A 15,544-nucleotide genomic window follows, 5' to 3' on the forward strand; every position below is an offset into this window, starting at 1 on the left:
CATTATCACTGGTATATGAGTTAACAGGGCCTGCCCTATGTTAAGTGTTTAAAAAAAAGTACAAAGTGTTTGTAAGGTGTTAAGCCTGTGTTCAAATATGCTTAAAATGATTAAGTCAAAAAAGCAATTGTGATGATGTTGAATAGAGTTTGGGAAATAAAGATAGACAAGGTTTTAAAAAGATAGTGGTAATATTTCATTCAGAACAGAAATGTGTAGGTGGCTTAACTTACCCTGTCCCGAGGCTCAACTTACCACAGTCCCGGGGTAAGTCGTGCCAAGAGACCACTTTTTTTGGACAAGCTATGTTTTCAAAACTGTAACGTTAACATGAATTCTGATTATTTCCAGGGATACACAACATTCTGAGATATGTAAATATATTTGTAAGAATACTATATTTCCCTTGACCGAGTGATGCTGAATGTATTTTTTTAAAATCAACTTACCCTACTCTCTCGAAGTGACCTAAGAAGCTGTATACCGTTATGTCTCTAAGCACCTCAAACTTTGGAGTATTTGTAAACTTCTAGAAAAGCTCATTTCATTCGACAACATAAATAGCAAAATGAAGCAATGCAATTGGTTAACGTGGTAAACTTTATTTTTTGGGTCCCACCATTTGAAGTTACAGTATCAATTTGAGAAGATATTTACAGTCAAGTCATACAGTCAACACACAAAAGAACGTTGGAATGTCAATAAATACAAAAATGCATTGATACAATTCAAGATTTAAAAAAAGAAGTGTCAACAGGCTCTTGTTTTTCTTCAAAATAAAAAAAAGTAAACTAACGTTTAGGGGAATGAATCTGAACTGCATGTGGTCAACGCGGGTCAAGGGATTTTGGATCGAGTAGGAGGGCAAGGGGGGACATTCCAGGCTTATGAACAAACATCAAAGTCATCCTGTCAACACTACTAGTGCCAAAGCTAACTGGCATAGTTACAGTAACACAGCAGCTGAGCAGGTTGGTCTAGTCGACCTCCTCCATCCTGGATGTGTCCTCGTCTCCCTCCAGTGGAGGCATGTCCTCGATGGGGGCTGAGGTTGGCTCCTCAGGGGTCAGCTCATCCTCGTCAATACCTGTACAGGGGAAGGGAGGGAGGAATGGGTCACGGTCAGTTACTGAAGCTTTAACAAGGTTCTCTCTCATATCTAGGCCACTTAATGTTGAGTAAAGTATACTGGAGGGCTAGCTGGAGCCATTATGACCTCATTGATTACACCAACATGGGTCCTTCCGATCAGCAAACACAAAGGGACTACAGGCAAAGGGGCTACCATTGATCGCAAACATCGTCCTTGTTTGAGCAAACCAACTCACCCAGGCCTAGCTTGATCATCCGGTAGATGCGGTTGGAGTGTGTCTGAGGGTCATCCAAGGTGAACCCAGAAGACAGCAGAGCTGTCTCAAACAGCAGAATGACCAGGTCCTTCACAGACTTATCATTCTTATCAGCCTCTGCCTTCTGCCTCAGGGTCTCCACGATGGGGTGGTCTGGGTTGATCTCCAGGTGCTTCTTGGCAGCCATGTAGCCCATGGTAGAGTTGTCCCTCAGGGCTTGGGCCTTCATGATCCTCTCCATGTTGGCTGTCCAGCCGTAGGTGCTGGTCACGATGCAGCAGGGGGAGGAGACCAGGCGGTTGGACACTGTCACCTAAAGGGGGGGGGGAGATAGGAGAGGTTGGTTATTAGGGAGATGATCAGAACAGCATTGAATCAGGCAATCGTTGTACTGTCAGTGAGCCTGTAAATACAGTGGCGTTTATTGGTGGCATTTTTTGAGGTAACGTGAGGCCTCCCGACATTTGCCTTAACATAACGGACTGCTTCAGCAACATGATATCTGTAAGCGTTATCTCACCTTCTCAACTTTCTTCTCCAGGATGTCTTTCATGATCTTGCAGAGGTTCTCAAACTGAGACTTCTGCTCTTCCTGTCTCTTCTTCATGTCCTCATCCTCAGGCAGCTCCAGACCCTCCTTGGTCACGGAGACCAGGTTCTTGCCATCGTACTCCTTCAGCTGCTGGACACAGTACTCATCAATCGGCTCAATCATGTAGATCACCTCCAGGCCGGCCTTGCGAAGGCGCTCCACGAACGCCGAGTTGGCCACCTGGTCTTTGGTCTCGCCTGAAACATGCAGTAGGTAAAGCAACTTGAGCAAACAGGTTCTTACAATCTGACAACCTATGAACTGGGCTGTACAGAGAGGAGTGCGTTTCCTCACCAGTGATGTAGTAGATGTGTTTCTGGGTGTCCTTCATGCGTGTGACATAGTCCTTCAGGGAGACCATTTCGTCCCCTGAGGCTGAGGTGTAGTAGCGTAGCATGTCTGAGAGCCTCTTACGGTTCTGAGAGTCCTCATGGATACCCAGCTGGGAAAGAAAACACAGGAGAGATCAGTTAAATAACAATTTGCCCAGAAAGTATCTTGATGCGTTACGAGACTTTTACATTTTCCAGGAAGTAACCCAAAGTTCTGACAAATATGATATCAAGAAGGGGCTTGTATGCTGCCTTGTGTCAGTAAGCTTGTCTAACTATGTAAAAATGGGGGGGTAAACGTCCCCTTTAAGATTAGAGCCAGATTTCACATAATTTCAGAGGACATGAGAAAGATGTGCCCCCTGAAGATTGTTTTAACATGTAATCCAAGGCTTACCTTAAGATTTATGCAATAACTGTAACAATATGCCATAGAGCCTGACCCTAGTCATAAAAACCCACTCCAGCAAGACAGAAGGTGGCGGTAAGGAGCCCTAAGCAGCTTATATCAGGTTTAGAGGAGACAAGATGGCGAGGGGATCAGACAGGTGGCAGCCAGTTAAAGGTTAGTGGAACATTCTATAGCTACACCTTTCAGAATGTTCCCCAATGATTCTTCAAAGAACAGGTGGTGATATGACATAGTGTCCACCTAGATTGTCTTCCACATCCTATTATACCACTAAATACAAGGCGACTGTCGCAACCTAGGTTCAGTTCAGGCTGACCTTGAAGGTAATGTACATAATAATGATAGCTGATGTGTGGTGAACATGCTGGCACAAAATGGTTGCCGTGCATCACCCATGTGGTGGGTGCTGCTGTTACACATCAATTGTCAGAGAACTAGTGAGAAGCTCTGTATAAATAATACAATCCATTATTACTATGTTTACAGTGTCACATTAGTATGAAACTGACCTTGATGTTCTTGGAGAACTGCTCGTAGTACTTCTTGTAGTTTTCTCTGTCCTCTGAGAGCTCTGTGAAAAGCTCTATACACTTCTTGACCAGGTTCTTGCGGATCACCTTGAGGATTTTGCTCTGCTGCAGCATCTCTCTGGAGATGTTCAGGGGGAGATCCTCAGAGTCCACCACACCCTTGATGAAGTCTGGAGAGAACGACAGAGACAATATTGGTCAGATGAGATTATAGCTGTGTTAATCATTCCCAAACCTACTGTATGTGAGCATCTACTTCAGTTCTGTCTGACTTACTGAGGTACTCAGGGATGAGATCGTCACAGTTGTCCATGATGAAGACCCTCCTGACGTACAGCTTGATGTTGTTCTTCTTCTTCTTGTTCTCAAAGAGGTCAAAGGGTGCGCGGCGAGGCACAAAGAGCAGGGCACGGAACTCCAGCTGGCCCTCCACTGAGAAGTGCTATGGAAGAAAACAAACAGAAGGTCAACAACTGAATTCAAAAACCTTCATGTACACTACCGGTCAAAAGTTTCAGAACACCTAGTCATTCAAGGGTTTCTCTTTATTTTTACTATTATCTACCTTGTAGAATAATAGTGAAGACATCAAAACTATGAAATACCACATATGGAATCATGTAGTAACCAAAAAAGTGTTAAACAAATAAAAATATATTTTATATTTGCGATTCTTCAAATAACCACTCTTTGCCTTGATGACAGCTTCACACACTCTTGACATTCTCTCAACCAGCTTCACCTGGAATGCTTTTCCAACAGTCTTGAAGGAGTTCAAGAGCTGGGTGGTTGTGAGAGTGAGTAGCTGGGTTGAGCTACTCTTTACTTGTATGCAGCCAAGGTTGATTTTCCCTTGTTCTAGTTTCGTTCTGTCGCTATATGCGCTACATTATTGTACACTGAATAAACTCTTGACTTCTGTGTTTTACCTCCTGCGCCTGACTCCGTCATTCACACCTCATCACATGTCGTTTCTCTTTGCTTATTTGAGCTGTTCTTGCCATAATATTTACTTGGTCTTTTACCAAATAGGGCTATCTTCTGTATACCCCCCCCTACCTTGTCACAATACAACTGATTGGCTCAAACGCATTAAGGAAAGAAATTCCACAATTTAACTTTTAAGAAGGCACACCTGTTAATTGAAATGCATTCCAGGCGACCACCTCATAAAGCCGGTTGAGAGAATGCCAAGTGTGTGCAAAGCTGTCATCAAGGCAAAGGGTGGCTATTTGAAGAATCTCAAATATAAAATATAAATAAAGAAAAACCCTTGAATGAGTAGGTGTTCTAAAACTTTTGACCGGTAGTGTACATGTATACTGTATTTGTCATTATGAAATTAGCTGAAGCATTATTAACTGACCAATACTGGTACTACCTGTGACTTTACAAATCAGAGTGAAACGTTGTAAATAAACAGTGTGGAAACGTATTCTGTTGGCCAATATAAATAGAATATCCTCACCTTGACAGCCAGGTGTTCCTCCCAGTCATTGGTCAGGCTCTTGTAGAACTCTCCGTACTCCTCGTTGGTGATGTCATCAGGGTTACGGGTCCAAAGGGGCTTGGTCTTGTTCAGCTCCTCCTGGTCAATGTACTTCTCCTTGATCTTCTTCTTCTTCTTCTTCTTGTCCCCACATGCGCCGTCGAGGCCATGATCATGGTCATGGTGATCCTCCTCATCCGAGCCTATGTCCTCGATATCGGGTTTGTCCTCCTCTCCTTCTTCACCATCCTTCTTCTCCTTCTCCCCCTCCTCCTCATCGTCGCTCACTTCCTTGTCGCGCTCCTTCTCCACCTGATCAGAGAGGATCATGGGAATGTTAGGGGACACATTCATAGAGTTGATGTACAGTAAGTTACAGTTGGCAAAAATATTTCATTCACTGTGCCTGTTTTACATTCAATATAAAAATGCAAAAAGTGAAAAAGGGTCAAGATATCAGCATCAATTTATCGTCCAGTCATTTACTTGTCCAATCTGAAATGTCCTCCTACCCCCTCCCTTGACACCTCTTTTATGCAAATCTGAAAGGATCCTTGAGATGTACTTCAACAACTTAGTAATCACTCAGTGGAGTTTCCACTATATCTAGGGGTTGATTTCACACTGGTTACATAATTTCATCCACTCACGCCTACTAGTTCTTACAAAGAGTGTGATGGGGTATCCGATGAACTGGGAGTGCTTCTTCACGATTTCTTTGACCCGTTTTTCCTCACAATATTCTGTCTGGTCATCCTTCATGTAAAGAATCACCTTGGTGCCACGACCAATAGACTCAGCTTTAAGAGAGAGACATGGGAGTCAAGTCAGCATTTAGAACAGAACATACAAGGAAAACAGTCTATAACTGTAGGCCTACATCATATATTGTAACGGTAGGCCTACAAATATTTTCAGTTCACACCGATTCATATCATAACATACAGTTAAGTGGTTCAGTTCAGTGTAAAACTATAATCTGTCTTTACCTGACGTATCGACTTTGACGGTGAAGGATCCGCCAGCGGAGGATTCCCAGATGTACTGCTCATCATCGTTGTGCTTGGTGATGACAGTCACTCTCTCAGCCACCAGGTAGGCTGAGTAGAAACCCACACCGAACTGCCCGATCATGGAGATGTCTGCTCCAGCCTGCAGGGCCTCCATGAAGGCCTTGGTGCCAGACTTGGCGATGGTTCCCAGGTTGTTGATCAGGTCGGCCTTGGTCATGCCGATGCCGGTGTCAACCAGGGTCAGGGTGCGCTCCTCCTTGTTGGGAATGACCTCGATCTTCAGGTCCTTGCCAGAGTCCATCTTGGTCGGGTCTGTCAGGCTCTCATAGCGGATTTTGTCCAGAGCCTAGTAGTTGATTGTAAATAAATAGGTCTAAATAAATCTGACTTTTGACTTCACACTGGCCTCAGCATGAGATTAACAAAACTCTTAATTAAATGTAAATGTATCCTGCAGGCTACGTCAATATTTCATTGTGTGTAATGTAATAAAATATGAATAAATCAAAACAATCTATAGATATGTAATAAAATATTAATAGTGGTGCAATAAACAAGGAATTGAAGTAAAATGCCTGTGTGTATTTTATGAATCATCAAATAATACTACCAAGTAGTCTAAGTGCCTGTGGTGTCTGAAGTACTCACATCTGAGGAGTTGGAGATGAGCTCCCTAAGGAAGATCTCTTTGTTGGAGTAGAATGTGTTGATGATGAGCGACATCAGCTGGGCGATCTCAGCCTGGAAGGCAAAGGTCTCTGCCTCCTCCTCCATCGGAGCGTCATGGGCTTCCGGCATCTGTGGAGACACAACACACACACACACTGAGAAGGAGACAATGCAAAACAGCCGAAGTTGTGCAATCTGACATCACCATCAAAAACATTTTTCAACTCCATCCCCAAATGAACCACTGTGTATCAGTATTTTAGTCACAGAATGGTCATGACAGTCCAGACGGCTCCATCAGGTCAGCGGCAGTCAGTGGCTAGTAGGGATGTCACAATACTTGTTTTCTCAAAACCATAAGACAATGCTGGAACTGACATTTGGGCGGTGAGTTTCAGACTTAAAGGTCAAATGTCCAATGCAGCTGTTTTTATCTCAAAATCTAATAATTTCTGGGTAACAATGAAGTACCTTACCGTGATTGTTTTCAATTAAAATGGTCAAAAAGCAACAAAAAAATAGCTTCTTAGCAAGGAGCCATTTTGCTAGGACTGTCTGGGAGTGGTCTGAGTGGAAAACTGAAAACTAGCCATTATTGCGTCTGCTAAATGACTAAAATGTAAAAATGTTATTGGCAGAGAGGTTTGGAAGTATCTTTCTTATTGGCCTATTAAAGGTGTACTATGTAGAAATCACTCCGGCATTTCCGGTTGCAAAAATATTAATATTTTGCCTCATTTCAGTTTATGTGACAAAACAAACAAGTATAGTGTAGAGAATCATTGTACAAGCTAAGCCGCGGTGAAATATTTATTCTATAACAATTTTCTGCTGTTTGAAGCTGGTGTACAAAAACGAAAGTAAGACGCAAAAACGAAACTTAAGAACGGGAAGCATAAAAATAGCGCACATAGAACATATCTACCGCTTCTTAGACTTGCCTTCAATGAGAACGCAGATCTATAACTCACATTTTTATGTGAATTTGGTCAGGTCACCCAAAAAGTTACATATTGCAACTTTAACTAATTTACCACCTGGTGAAGTCACCAGGTAGGCAGTCTTTTCAAACCGCTCTTGCACTCAAAGGGAATTATCATAATTTTCAAAATGTCACAATATTATTCCCAAACCATCTCAATTGGGTTGAGGTCGGGGGATTGTGGAGGCCAGGTCATCTAATGCAGCACTCCATCACTCTCGTTGTAAGGGCTATTTCACTCTCGTAAAATAGCCCTTACACAGCCTGAAGGTGTGTTGGGTCATTGTCCTGTTGAAAAAAAAATGCCCAAACCAGATGGGATGGCGTATCGCTGCAGAATGCTGTGGTAGCCACTCTGGTTAAGCGTGCCTTGAATTCTAAATAAATCACAGTCAGTGTCACCAGCAAAGCACCCCCACACCATAACACCACCTCCTCCATGCTTTACGATGGGAACTACACAAGCGGAGATCATCCGTTCACCCACACCACGTCTCACAAAGACACGCCGGTTGGAACCAAAAATCTCCAATTTGGACTCCAGACCAAAGGCCACGTTTCCACCGGTCTAATGTCCATTGCTCATGTTTCTTGGCCCAAGCAGGTCTCTTCTTATATATTTTGATTTGTTTAACACTTTTGGTTACTACATGATTCCATGTGTTATTTCATAGTTTTGATGTCTTCATTATTATTCTACAATGTATAAAATAGTACAAATAAAGAAAACCCCTTGAATGAGTAGGTGTGTCCAAACTTTTGACTGATAGTGTATATAAAACACAGGAAATCATGTTTTTGACTGCACTGGGCATTTAATGTAGGCTCACTAGCTCTTGCACCTCATTGAGTTCCTGTGAGGGATTTATAGCTAAAACAGACAGATGGTGTTTAACAGACTGTCCTCTCTGTTCCTCACTGCTGCATTGACTTCATTACTGTAATCCACCAAGTGAGAAGCCACAGGTCCTTGCCACGTGGTGAGCTTACTGCTTTTATTTTTACATGTACGTTTTAGTCATTTAGCAGACGCTCTTATCCAGAGTGATTTAGGGTTAGTGCATTGATCTAAAGATAGCTAGGTGAGACTACCACATATCACAGTCATAAATATAATCCCCCCCACACACCCCCTAAAAAATAAGTATGTACACTTTTCCAAATATTTTCCTCAAATGTAGTAAGTACATTTTTACTTTTATATTTTAGATCGTTATTTCATAGAGCAAAGTATTCAACAAAATAAACTGAAATAAATTCCTTGTAAGGACATTGATAGGCACACCATCAATGGATCATTTTCTACTCTGAACAGGCGTACTATAATAGAATAAAATAGAGTCGAATATTCTACATTCCACATTGCTGGTTGGCTATGTAACTACCAGACATAATGATGATGCGATGCGCTAATACTAATAGTTTTTAGAGGGATGGATATATTTAATTGGTTTTTATTCATTCATTCGTCAAATCTCAGTGTAACCTGACCGAAAGCACATGGCTTGAAGTGCAGCGGACAAACATACTCCACCTGCCGGTTCGCGCGGTAAATAACATGATTCTAGAACCTACCAGCGCATAATCCGTTTCTATCATATCGCAATCTCCTCCTCGCCAATGTGTACCATAACGAGTTTCATGTGAATATTTATGAATTTCCTATTTGAAGAAATATTAGCAAATTGTGATGAATAGTTGTCGTGTCGACCGTGAAGTAATGTGAATGAAAATCCTCTTCGGAAAAGGATTATCAAAGTGTGGCAGACAGACAGTCAAGACCCAAATTGGGATATATTGCAGGTTTTATAGGTCAGCTTCATAATAGAATGAATATGAACGTATGGATGATAGCCTATGCTGAAATAACGTAAGGAAATTAGGAAAAGTACAATGGAATTCATTGCAACAAAATAATGTTTTGGGTGGATTATTCTGATGGTAAAGAATTATAAAATTGTTTCAATATATTTTGTTAATAGACTGGACTACCACTGACTGTATGAATTGAAGAGTGACACTCATCTTAGTGTTGGAATATAAATCTTCAATCATGTCTTACCTTACTGTGGATGGAAATGTCCCTTTACTCTTCTTCAGAAGTTGGTCCCCGACCAAACACAACCTAGCCAGCTAACAGCAGAGATGTGGAGAGGAGGACAACTGGCAAGGTTTTATACCAGCTGAGTCTTCGAGAAATCCTCTGCTTCTAGAACCGTCTGGACTCTTCCTAAACTGTGCTTCTACTGTGTGTAGGATAAGTGTGTGCACTGAGAGGAGCGATGGAATGTCAATCAAACGCTAGATCTCTATTCACGTCCCTCTTGCGTTCAACTCTTGTGAAGGCGGGTTTATGGGCGTGGCGATATCAAGTGGGTTAATTCCTTCATATATGCAAACTGTCATTGGTACAGTACATACCAATATAAATCATTGGTACTTAACATGGCATATTCATCATCATGATGACTCACAAGAATTCACAAGGAAACGAAACTTTTACCTAAGGTCTAGAAAGATCTGAAATACTGTCGTTACAGGGAGCACTTAGGAGAGGGTAAGGTGATTGCAAAAGTATGAATGAAGATGCAAAATAAATAGTTCAGTATTCATCCATCTCTGAGATATTAAATTGTGTAAATTATAAACATGCCTGACATCACAATAATCCAGACTATTTGATAAAGAGGAATCATCAATCAGAAAGAGAAAATGTAAGGTATGTTTCTAAATACATCTTTATTATAAATCTTGTTGTTTTTCATAGAAAATAGCTCACAGTTACAAAAAGACACAAGTCAAATCCCTGTTGACTTGATATTAAATAGCCTATTATTAAAGTACAGTTGAATAGGGTTGAAAGCAGCCAATATACTATATGATTATGGTATTGATTAATAATGATGAATTAAATGCAATACTTTCCTCACAGCTCGACAGTCATGGAAAATGTAAATGGGAAAGTCTATTTGGGACAGCAACAACAATTACTTACAAAATAATGAGTTAAAAGGGGAAAAAATGATGTACTTCTGTAATATTTTTAGTCAACTTCCTCCATTCTAGAGGTGTCATCATCTCCCTCCAGGACAGGCATGTCATCCTCACTGGGCTGGAGGATGTCCTCCACTGCTGAGTCATCATCATCGATGCCTATAGATGAGAAGAAATAGCCCACATTATAAAACCATCTTCAATTGGTGTACAAACTGCTATTCAGACAGCCAAAGTGTGGGAAAAGCAAAAGCCATATTCCTTACCATTGTACTACCATGATATTTCTGTCAGTTACTTGGTGTTTGCAGCCCTGTCTGTATATTGCTCTAGGAGGAGCCTTTGAAGCCCATCAACCAAGACAAATGTTGAGGGCGAATAAGCTTGATCAACTCACCCAGGCCAAGCTTGATCATCCTGTAGATGCGGTTTGCGTGGGTCTGAGGGTCATCCAGTGTGAAGCCAGAAGACATCAGAGCAGTCTCGAACAGCAAGATGACCAGGTCCTTCACGGCTTTGTCGTTCTTGTCTGCCTCAGCTTTCTCTCTCAGAGTCTCGACAATAGGGTGGGTTGGGTTGATCTCCAGGTGCTTCTTGGCTGTCATGTAGCCCATGGTGGAGTTGTCTCTGAGAGCTTGAGATTTCATGATCCTCTCCATGTTGGCTGTCCAGCCGTAGGTGCTTGTCACGATGCAGCAGGGGGAGGAGACCAGGCGGTTGGACACTGAAACCTGTCAACAGATTATTAGTAGTCATAGTGATGGTTGTTGTAAGTGGTCTGATATTAAAAGGTGAAGACACATTGCAGAGGGATTAGGTTCAGGTAAATTGTGCTGGTACCTTCTCAATTTTCTTGTCCAGGATGTCCTTCATGATCTTGCAGAGGTTCTCAAATTTAGAATTCAGCTCTTCCTGTTTCTTCTTCTCATCCTCATCCTCAGGCAGCTCCAGACCCTCCTTGGTCACGGAGACCAGGTTCTTGCCATCGTACTCCTTCAGCTGCTGGACACAGTACTCATCAATCGGCTCAATCATGTAGATCACTTCCAGGCCGGCCTTGCGGAGGCGCTCCACAAAGGAAGAGTTGGCGACCTGTTCCTTGGTCTCACCTAGAATAGGATACACAGTTATTAACAGTTAGATTGCCCTGTTTCTTTCTCAAGTTTTCAATGGAGGGTAGCTCACCAGTAATGTAGTAGATGTGTTTCTGGGTGTCCTTCATGCGGGAAACGTAGTCCTTCAGGGAGACCATTTCGTCACCGGAGTTAGAGGTGTAGTAGCGCAGCATGTCTGACAATTTCTTGCGGTTCTGAGAGTCCTCATGGATTCCCAGCTAAAGGGCACACACAGATGGAAGATGTTAAAGCTAAAGGTCCCTCAAAAAGAGAAGGAGAAGTTCTGGGAGAAGATCTGCGGAAACATGGAAAAGCCATTTCAAAGGGAGGAAGACCTTACCTTGATGTTCTTAGAGAACTGCTCGTAGAACTTCTTGTAATTGTCCTTGTCCTCTGAGAGCTCGATGAAAAGCTCTATACACTTCTTGACCAAGTTCTTGCGGATCACCTTGAGGATTTTGCTCTGCTGCAGCATCTCTCTGGAGATGTTCAGGGGGAGATCCTCAGAGTCCACCACACCCTTGATGAAGTCTGAAGAGAAAGACAGAGACAATTGGTCAGACATCTTACTTACAGCTTTACTTAAAGTCCTGGTTGAGTGAGGTGCTCAGGAGGTATCCATGAAAGGTTCAAGGAACAGTACTCACTGAGATACTCTGGCATCAGCTCGTCACAGTTGTCCATGATGAAGACCCTGCGCACATACAGCTTGATGTTGTTCTTCTTCTTCTTGTTCTCAAAGAGGTCGAAGGAAGCCCTCCTGGGCACAAAGAGCAGAGCGCGGAACTCCAGCTGTCCCTCTACTGAGAAGTGCTGTGGGAATAAAGAGATAAACGTTGACTCATACAGTCATAATAATATATTAATTCATAGGTTGGATCAAGATAAACCCATAAGTTTTGAGTTTTCGGGTTGCCATCATAGACTCACCTTGATAGCCAGGTGGTCCTCCCAGTCGTTGGTCAGACTCTTGTAGAACTCGCCGTACTCCTCATTGGTGATGTCATCAGGGTTACGGGTCCAGATAGGTTTGGTCTTGTTCAGCTCCTCGGCGTCAATGTACTTCTCCTTGACCTTCTTCTTCCTCTTGTTCTTGCTGTCCTTGGTGTCCTCGTCCTCATCAGAGCCAACGTCCTCAATCTTGGGCTTGTCTTTGTCCTCAGCTGCAGCGTCTTTATCAACCTCCTCGTCCTTTTCTCCCTCCTCAAGGTCCACCTCCTTCTCTCTAGACTTCTCCACCTTGATAAAAATGTTCATGTTATTAAAACGTTTTAGGATTTGCCCTCTATGGGGAGCAATGTTTGGGTCCACTGTTATCGACAGGTTACTTTCCTAGTTTATACAGTATATGTCAGTTAATCTCCCCATTATTTTTGCTACATTGTTACAACCAATGAAATATAGAGCTCTATTAGAACTTACATAGAGTGTGATGGGGTAGCCAATGAACTGGGAGTGCTTCTTCACGACCTCCTTGACGCGCTTCTCCTCACAGTATTCAAACTGGTCCTCCTTCATGTGCAGGATCACTTTGGTGCCACGGCCAATGGACTCACCTTCAGATCAGACAAATCAGACTCACACATTGGATCTAGGCTTACTACCTTTAGAATGACATTGTTGTACAGCAGATTCAACTTATGCAGGAAGAGAGTTTATAGTGTTGTATTGGAGAAAAGTGTTTGTAGTAGCATATTAATCAATACTGTTGAAAAGGCTTACCAGTGTCAACTTTGACAGTGAAGGAGCCACCAGCTGCAGACTCCCAGATGTACTGCTCATCATCGTTGTGCTTGGTGATGACAGTCACTCTCTCAGCCACCAGGTAGGCTGAGTAGAAACCCACACCGAACTGCCCGATCATGGAGATGTCTGCTCCAGCCTGCAGGGCCTCCATGAAGGCCTTGGTGCCAGACTTGGCGATGGTTCCCAGGTTGTTGATCAGGTCGGCCTTGGTCATGCCGATGCCGGTGTCAACCAGGGTCAGGGTGCGAGTGCGCAGGTCAGGGGTGACCTCGATCTTCAGGTCCTTGCAGGAATCCAATTTGGAGGGGTCTGTCAAGCTCTCGTATCTGATCTTGTCCAAAGCCTGTCAGAACATGAAAAAAATAGGTCACAACGGTCAAAGGAAGTCTCATGGTTGATAGCTTGAGCTAATTTATCAAGGTGGTTAGCAGGCTAACTCTGAGCTATAACTTATATTGGCTCAGAGTGCAGTGTATGAGTGGTTGGTTACTAAGGTAAAATGTTACATGGGACAATTGGGCGGCAGGTAGCTTAGTGGTTAAGAGCGTTGTGCCAGTAACCGAAATGTCGCTGGTTCTAATCCCCAAGCCGACTAGGTGAAAAATCTGTCGACGTGCCCTTAAGCAAGGCACTTAACCCTAATTGCTCCTGTAAGTCGCTCTGGATAAGAGCGTCTGCTAATTATTATTATAATTCAGTGTTATGATTAATCTACTCACATCTGAGGAGTTGGAGATGAGCTCCCTAAGGAAGATCTCTTTGTTGGAGTAGAAGGTGTTGATGATCAGGGACATCAGCTGGGCGATCTCAGCCTGGAAGGCAAAGGTCTCCACTTCCTCCTCCATGGTGTGGCCGGCTTTCTCTGGCATCTGGAGAAACAAAATGGCAGACATTGAAATGCCTTTAATTGTACTTTTATTATCCTAAGAATGGCTGAATATCCTTGTATTAAGGCTATTCAGAAGACATGTTTTTTAAAAGCACTTGAGTCTTTTTGCTGCATTTTGCAATAAGTCTTGCTTCAGCGAAATAGAAGATAATAAAACTTATAGTAGCTTACAAATAGTAATTGCCGGAAATGTTTACTTTTTTTTTTTTTAAGCTTTTAACATCCAGAGACACCTGCTTTTTTCTAGAAAGCCTCAAGTCTAGTCAGCCACATGGCAACGAGGGATAGATATGCTGAGGAAGAAAGGCAGCTGTTACAGCCCTCCATCAGAGGCTCCTGTTGCACCGGCCCCATCTGTCAATCAAGGCCTCTGCCATTTGAAAAGAGGGTGGAGTTTCCAGAAACTTCACACCCCCTTGCCAACAGCTGTAGTGGTGCCATGTGAATGTGATAACCTTTCTTTGAAATTGAGGATTAACATGAAGTAAGACTTTTGTCTTGAATAGAGAAATGTTGAGTTTTATTATGTCTTCAGCATGGAATTGTCATCTCTACTCTAGGGTTTTGTGTGTTATTCAATTTCAGCAAAACTATTATAGTTGCTCTTAAAAGTCCTGATTGTTTTAAAGCACTGATATACTGAGAATTATTCATCAAATGCCATTAACACTCTTCCCAATTGAAGACACTTTTTCCTAAAGCAGCTGCTTATCCATAAAAAATATCAAGGCTTCATAAAACTACTTTTTCCAGATCAATGAATCTATGAATCCATCCTTGCCCTTGGCTTCAAACTGACTATATGAACTATATAGGTTCTGGTCTAAGACACTTTCAGGTCTGATAATTGCATTCTTTGATAACTTGTTATAGATAACTTGATTGTAATTGTTCTTTGTGCCGAATGCCAGGCCTCTCTTCTCTTCAGCTGTCATGTCTCTCTCTCCCTCTAACCAGGGTCATATTCCATGCCATGTGCTCATCTCCTGCCATGCTCTCACAAAGGGTTCTACCAGACCCAGGAAAACTGTCTGTTAAAGTGTCCCCACTGATTTAATGCCATTTCAGATTTATACAGTGCAATACTTCCCCAAGATACATTATTCCATATACCAACATAATGTAGGCTGCTTGCTTCCTGCTGGTGTTTCAACTATATAATATTAATGCATAATGTATTTCCAGAATACTGTCTATTGACCTTCCTTGCACCCCTCCCTCTTACCTTGAATAGATAAGAATGTGCTCCTGTGCTTCACTTCGCGTTTGCTGATCGCTGTAGATTGAATCTCAGAGCGTCTCTGCTGTTCCTCTGCAGATTAATCTAGTATTTAAATCTCTGTATTTCACTGGTCCTAATCCTCTATGGATTCAGGTGAATGTCCTCTCATTCGCTGTATCTGAGGACCCCTGGGCCTACTCCTGTCTTTTT

The 15,544-nt window shown here is 42.5% G+C and overlaps 2 protein-coding genes across 2 annotated transcripts; both read right to left on the bottom strand.

The window, feature by feature from the left end:
* Positions 1-586: 586 nt before the first annotated feature.
* On the bottom strand, positions 587-9,620 carry LOC311106523 (heat shock protein HSP 90-alpha-like). The gene is made up of 11 exons (XM_084148884.1): positions 9,431-9,620; positions 6,366-6,515; positions 5,694-6,063; positions 5,371-5,504; positions 4,684-5,016; positions 3,492-3,657; positions 3,195-3,385; positions 2,236-2,383; positions 1,870-2,138; positions 1,329-1,662; positions 587-1,087 (listed from the first exon to the last, which is right to left on the bottom strand). The coding sequence occupies exons 2-11, from the start codon at positions 6,513-6,515 to the stop codon at positions 978-980; spliced, it is 2,205 nt and encodes a 734-aa protein (XP_084005010.1). The 5' UTR covers positions 9,431-9,620; the 3' UTR covers positions 587-977.
* A 791-nt stretch (positions 9,621-10,411) lies between these two features.
* LOC311106524 (heat shock protein HSP 90-alpha 1) lies at positions 10,412-14,092 on the bottom strand (the record flags this gene model as incomplete). The annotated part of the gene is made up of 10 exons (XM_084148885.1): positions 10,412-10,521; positions 10,760-11,093; positions 11,203-11,471; positions 11,548-11,695; positions 11,818-12,008; positions 12,125-12,290; positions 12,408-12,716; positions 12,900-13,033; positions 13,200-13,566; positions 13,943-14,092. 10 exons carry the CDS (start codon positions 14,090-14,092, stop codon positions 10,412-10,414), a joined length of 2,178 nt encoding a protein of 725 aa, XP_084005011.1.
* Between the last annotated feature and the right edge of the window lie 1,452 nt (positions 14,093-15,544).

The sequence above is a fragment of the Coregonus lavaretus genome (assembly GCF_964263955.1).
Source record: "Coregonus lavaretus genome assembly, chromosome: 31".
Lineage (NCBI taxonomy): Eukaryota > Metazoa > Chordata > Actinopteri > Salmoniformes > Salmonidae > Coregonus > Coregonus lavaretus.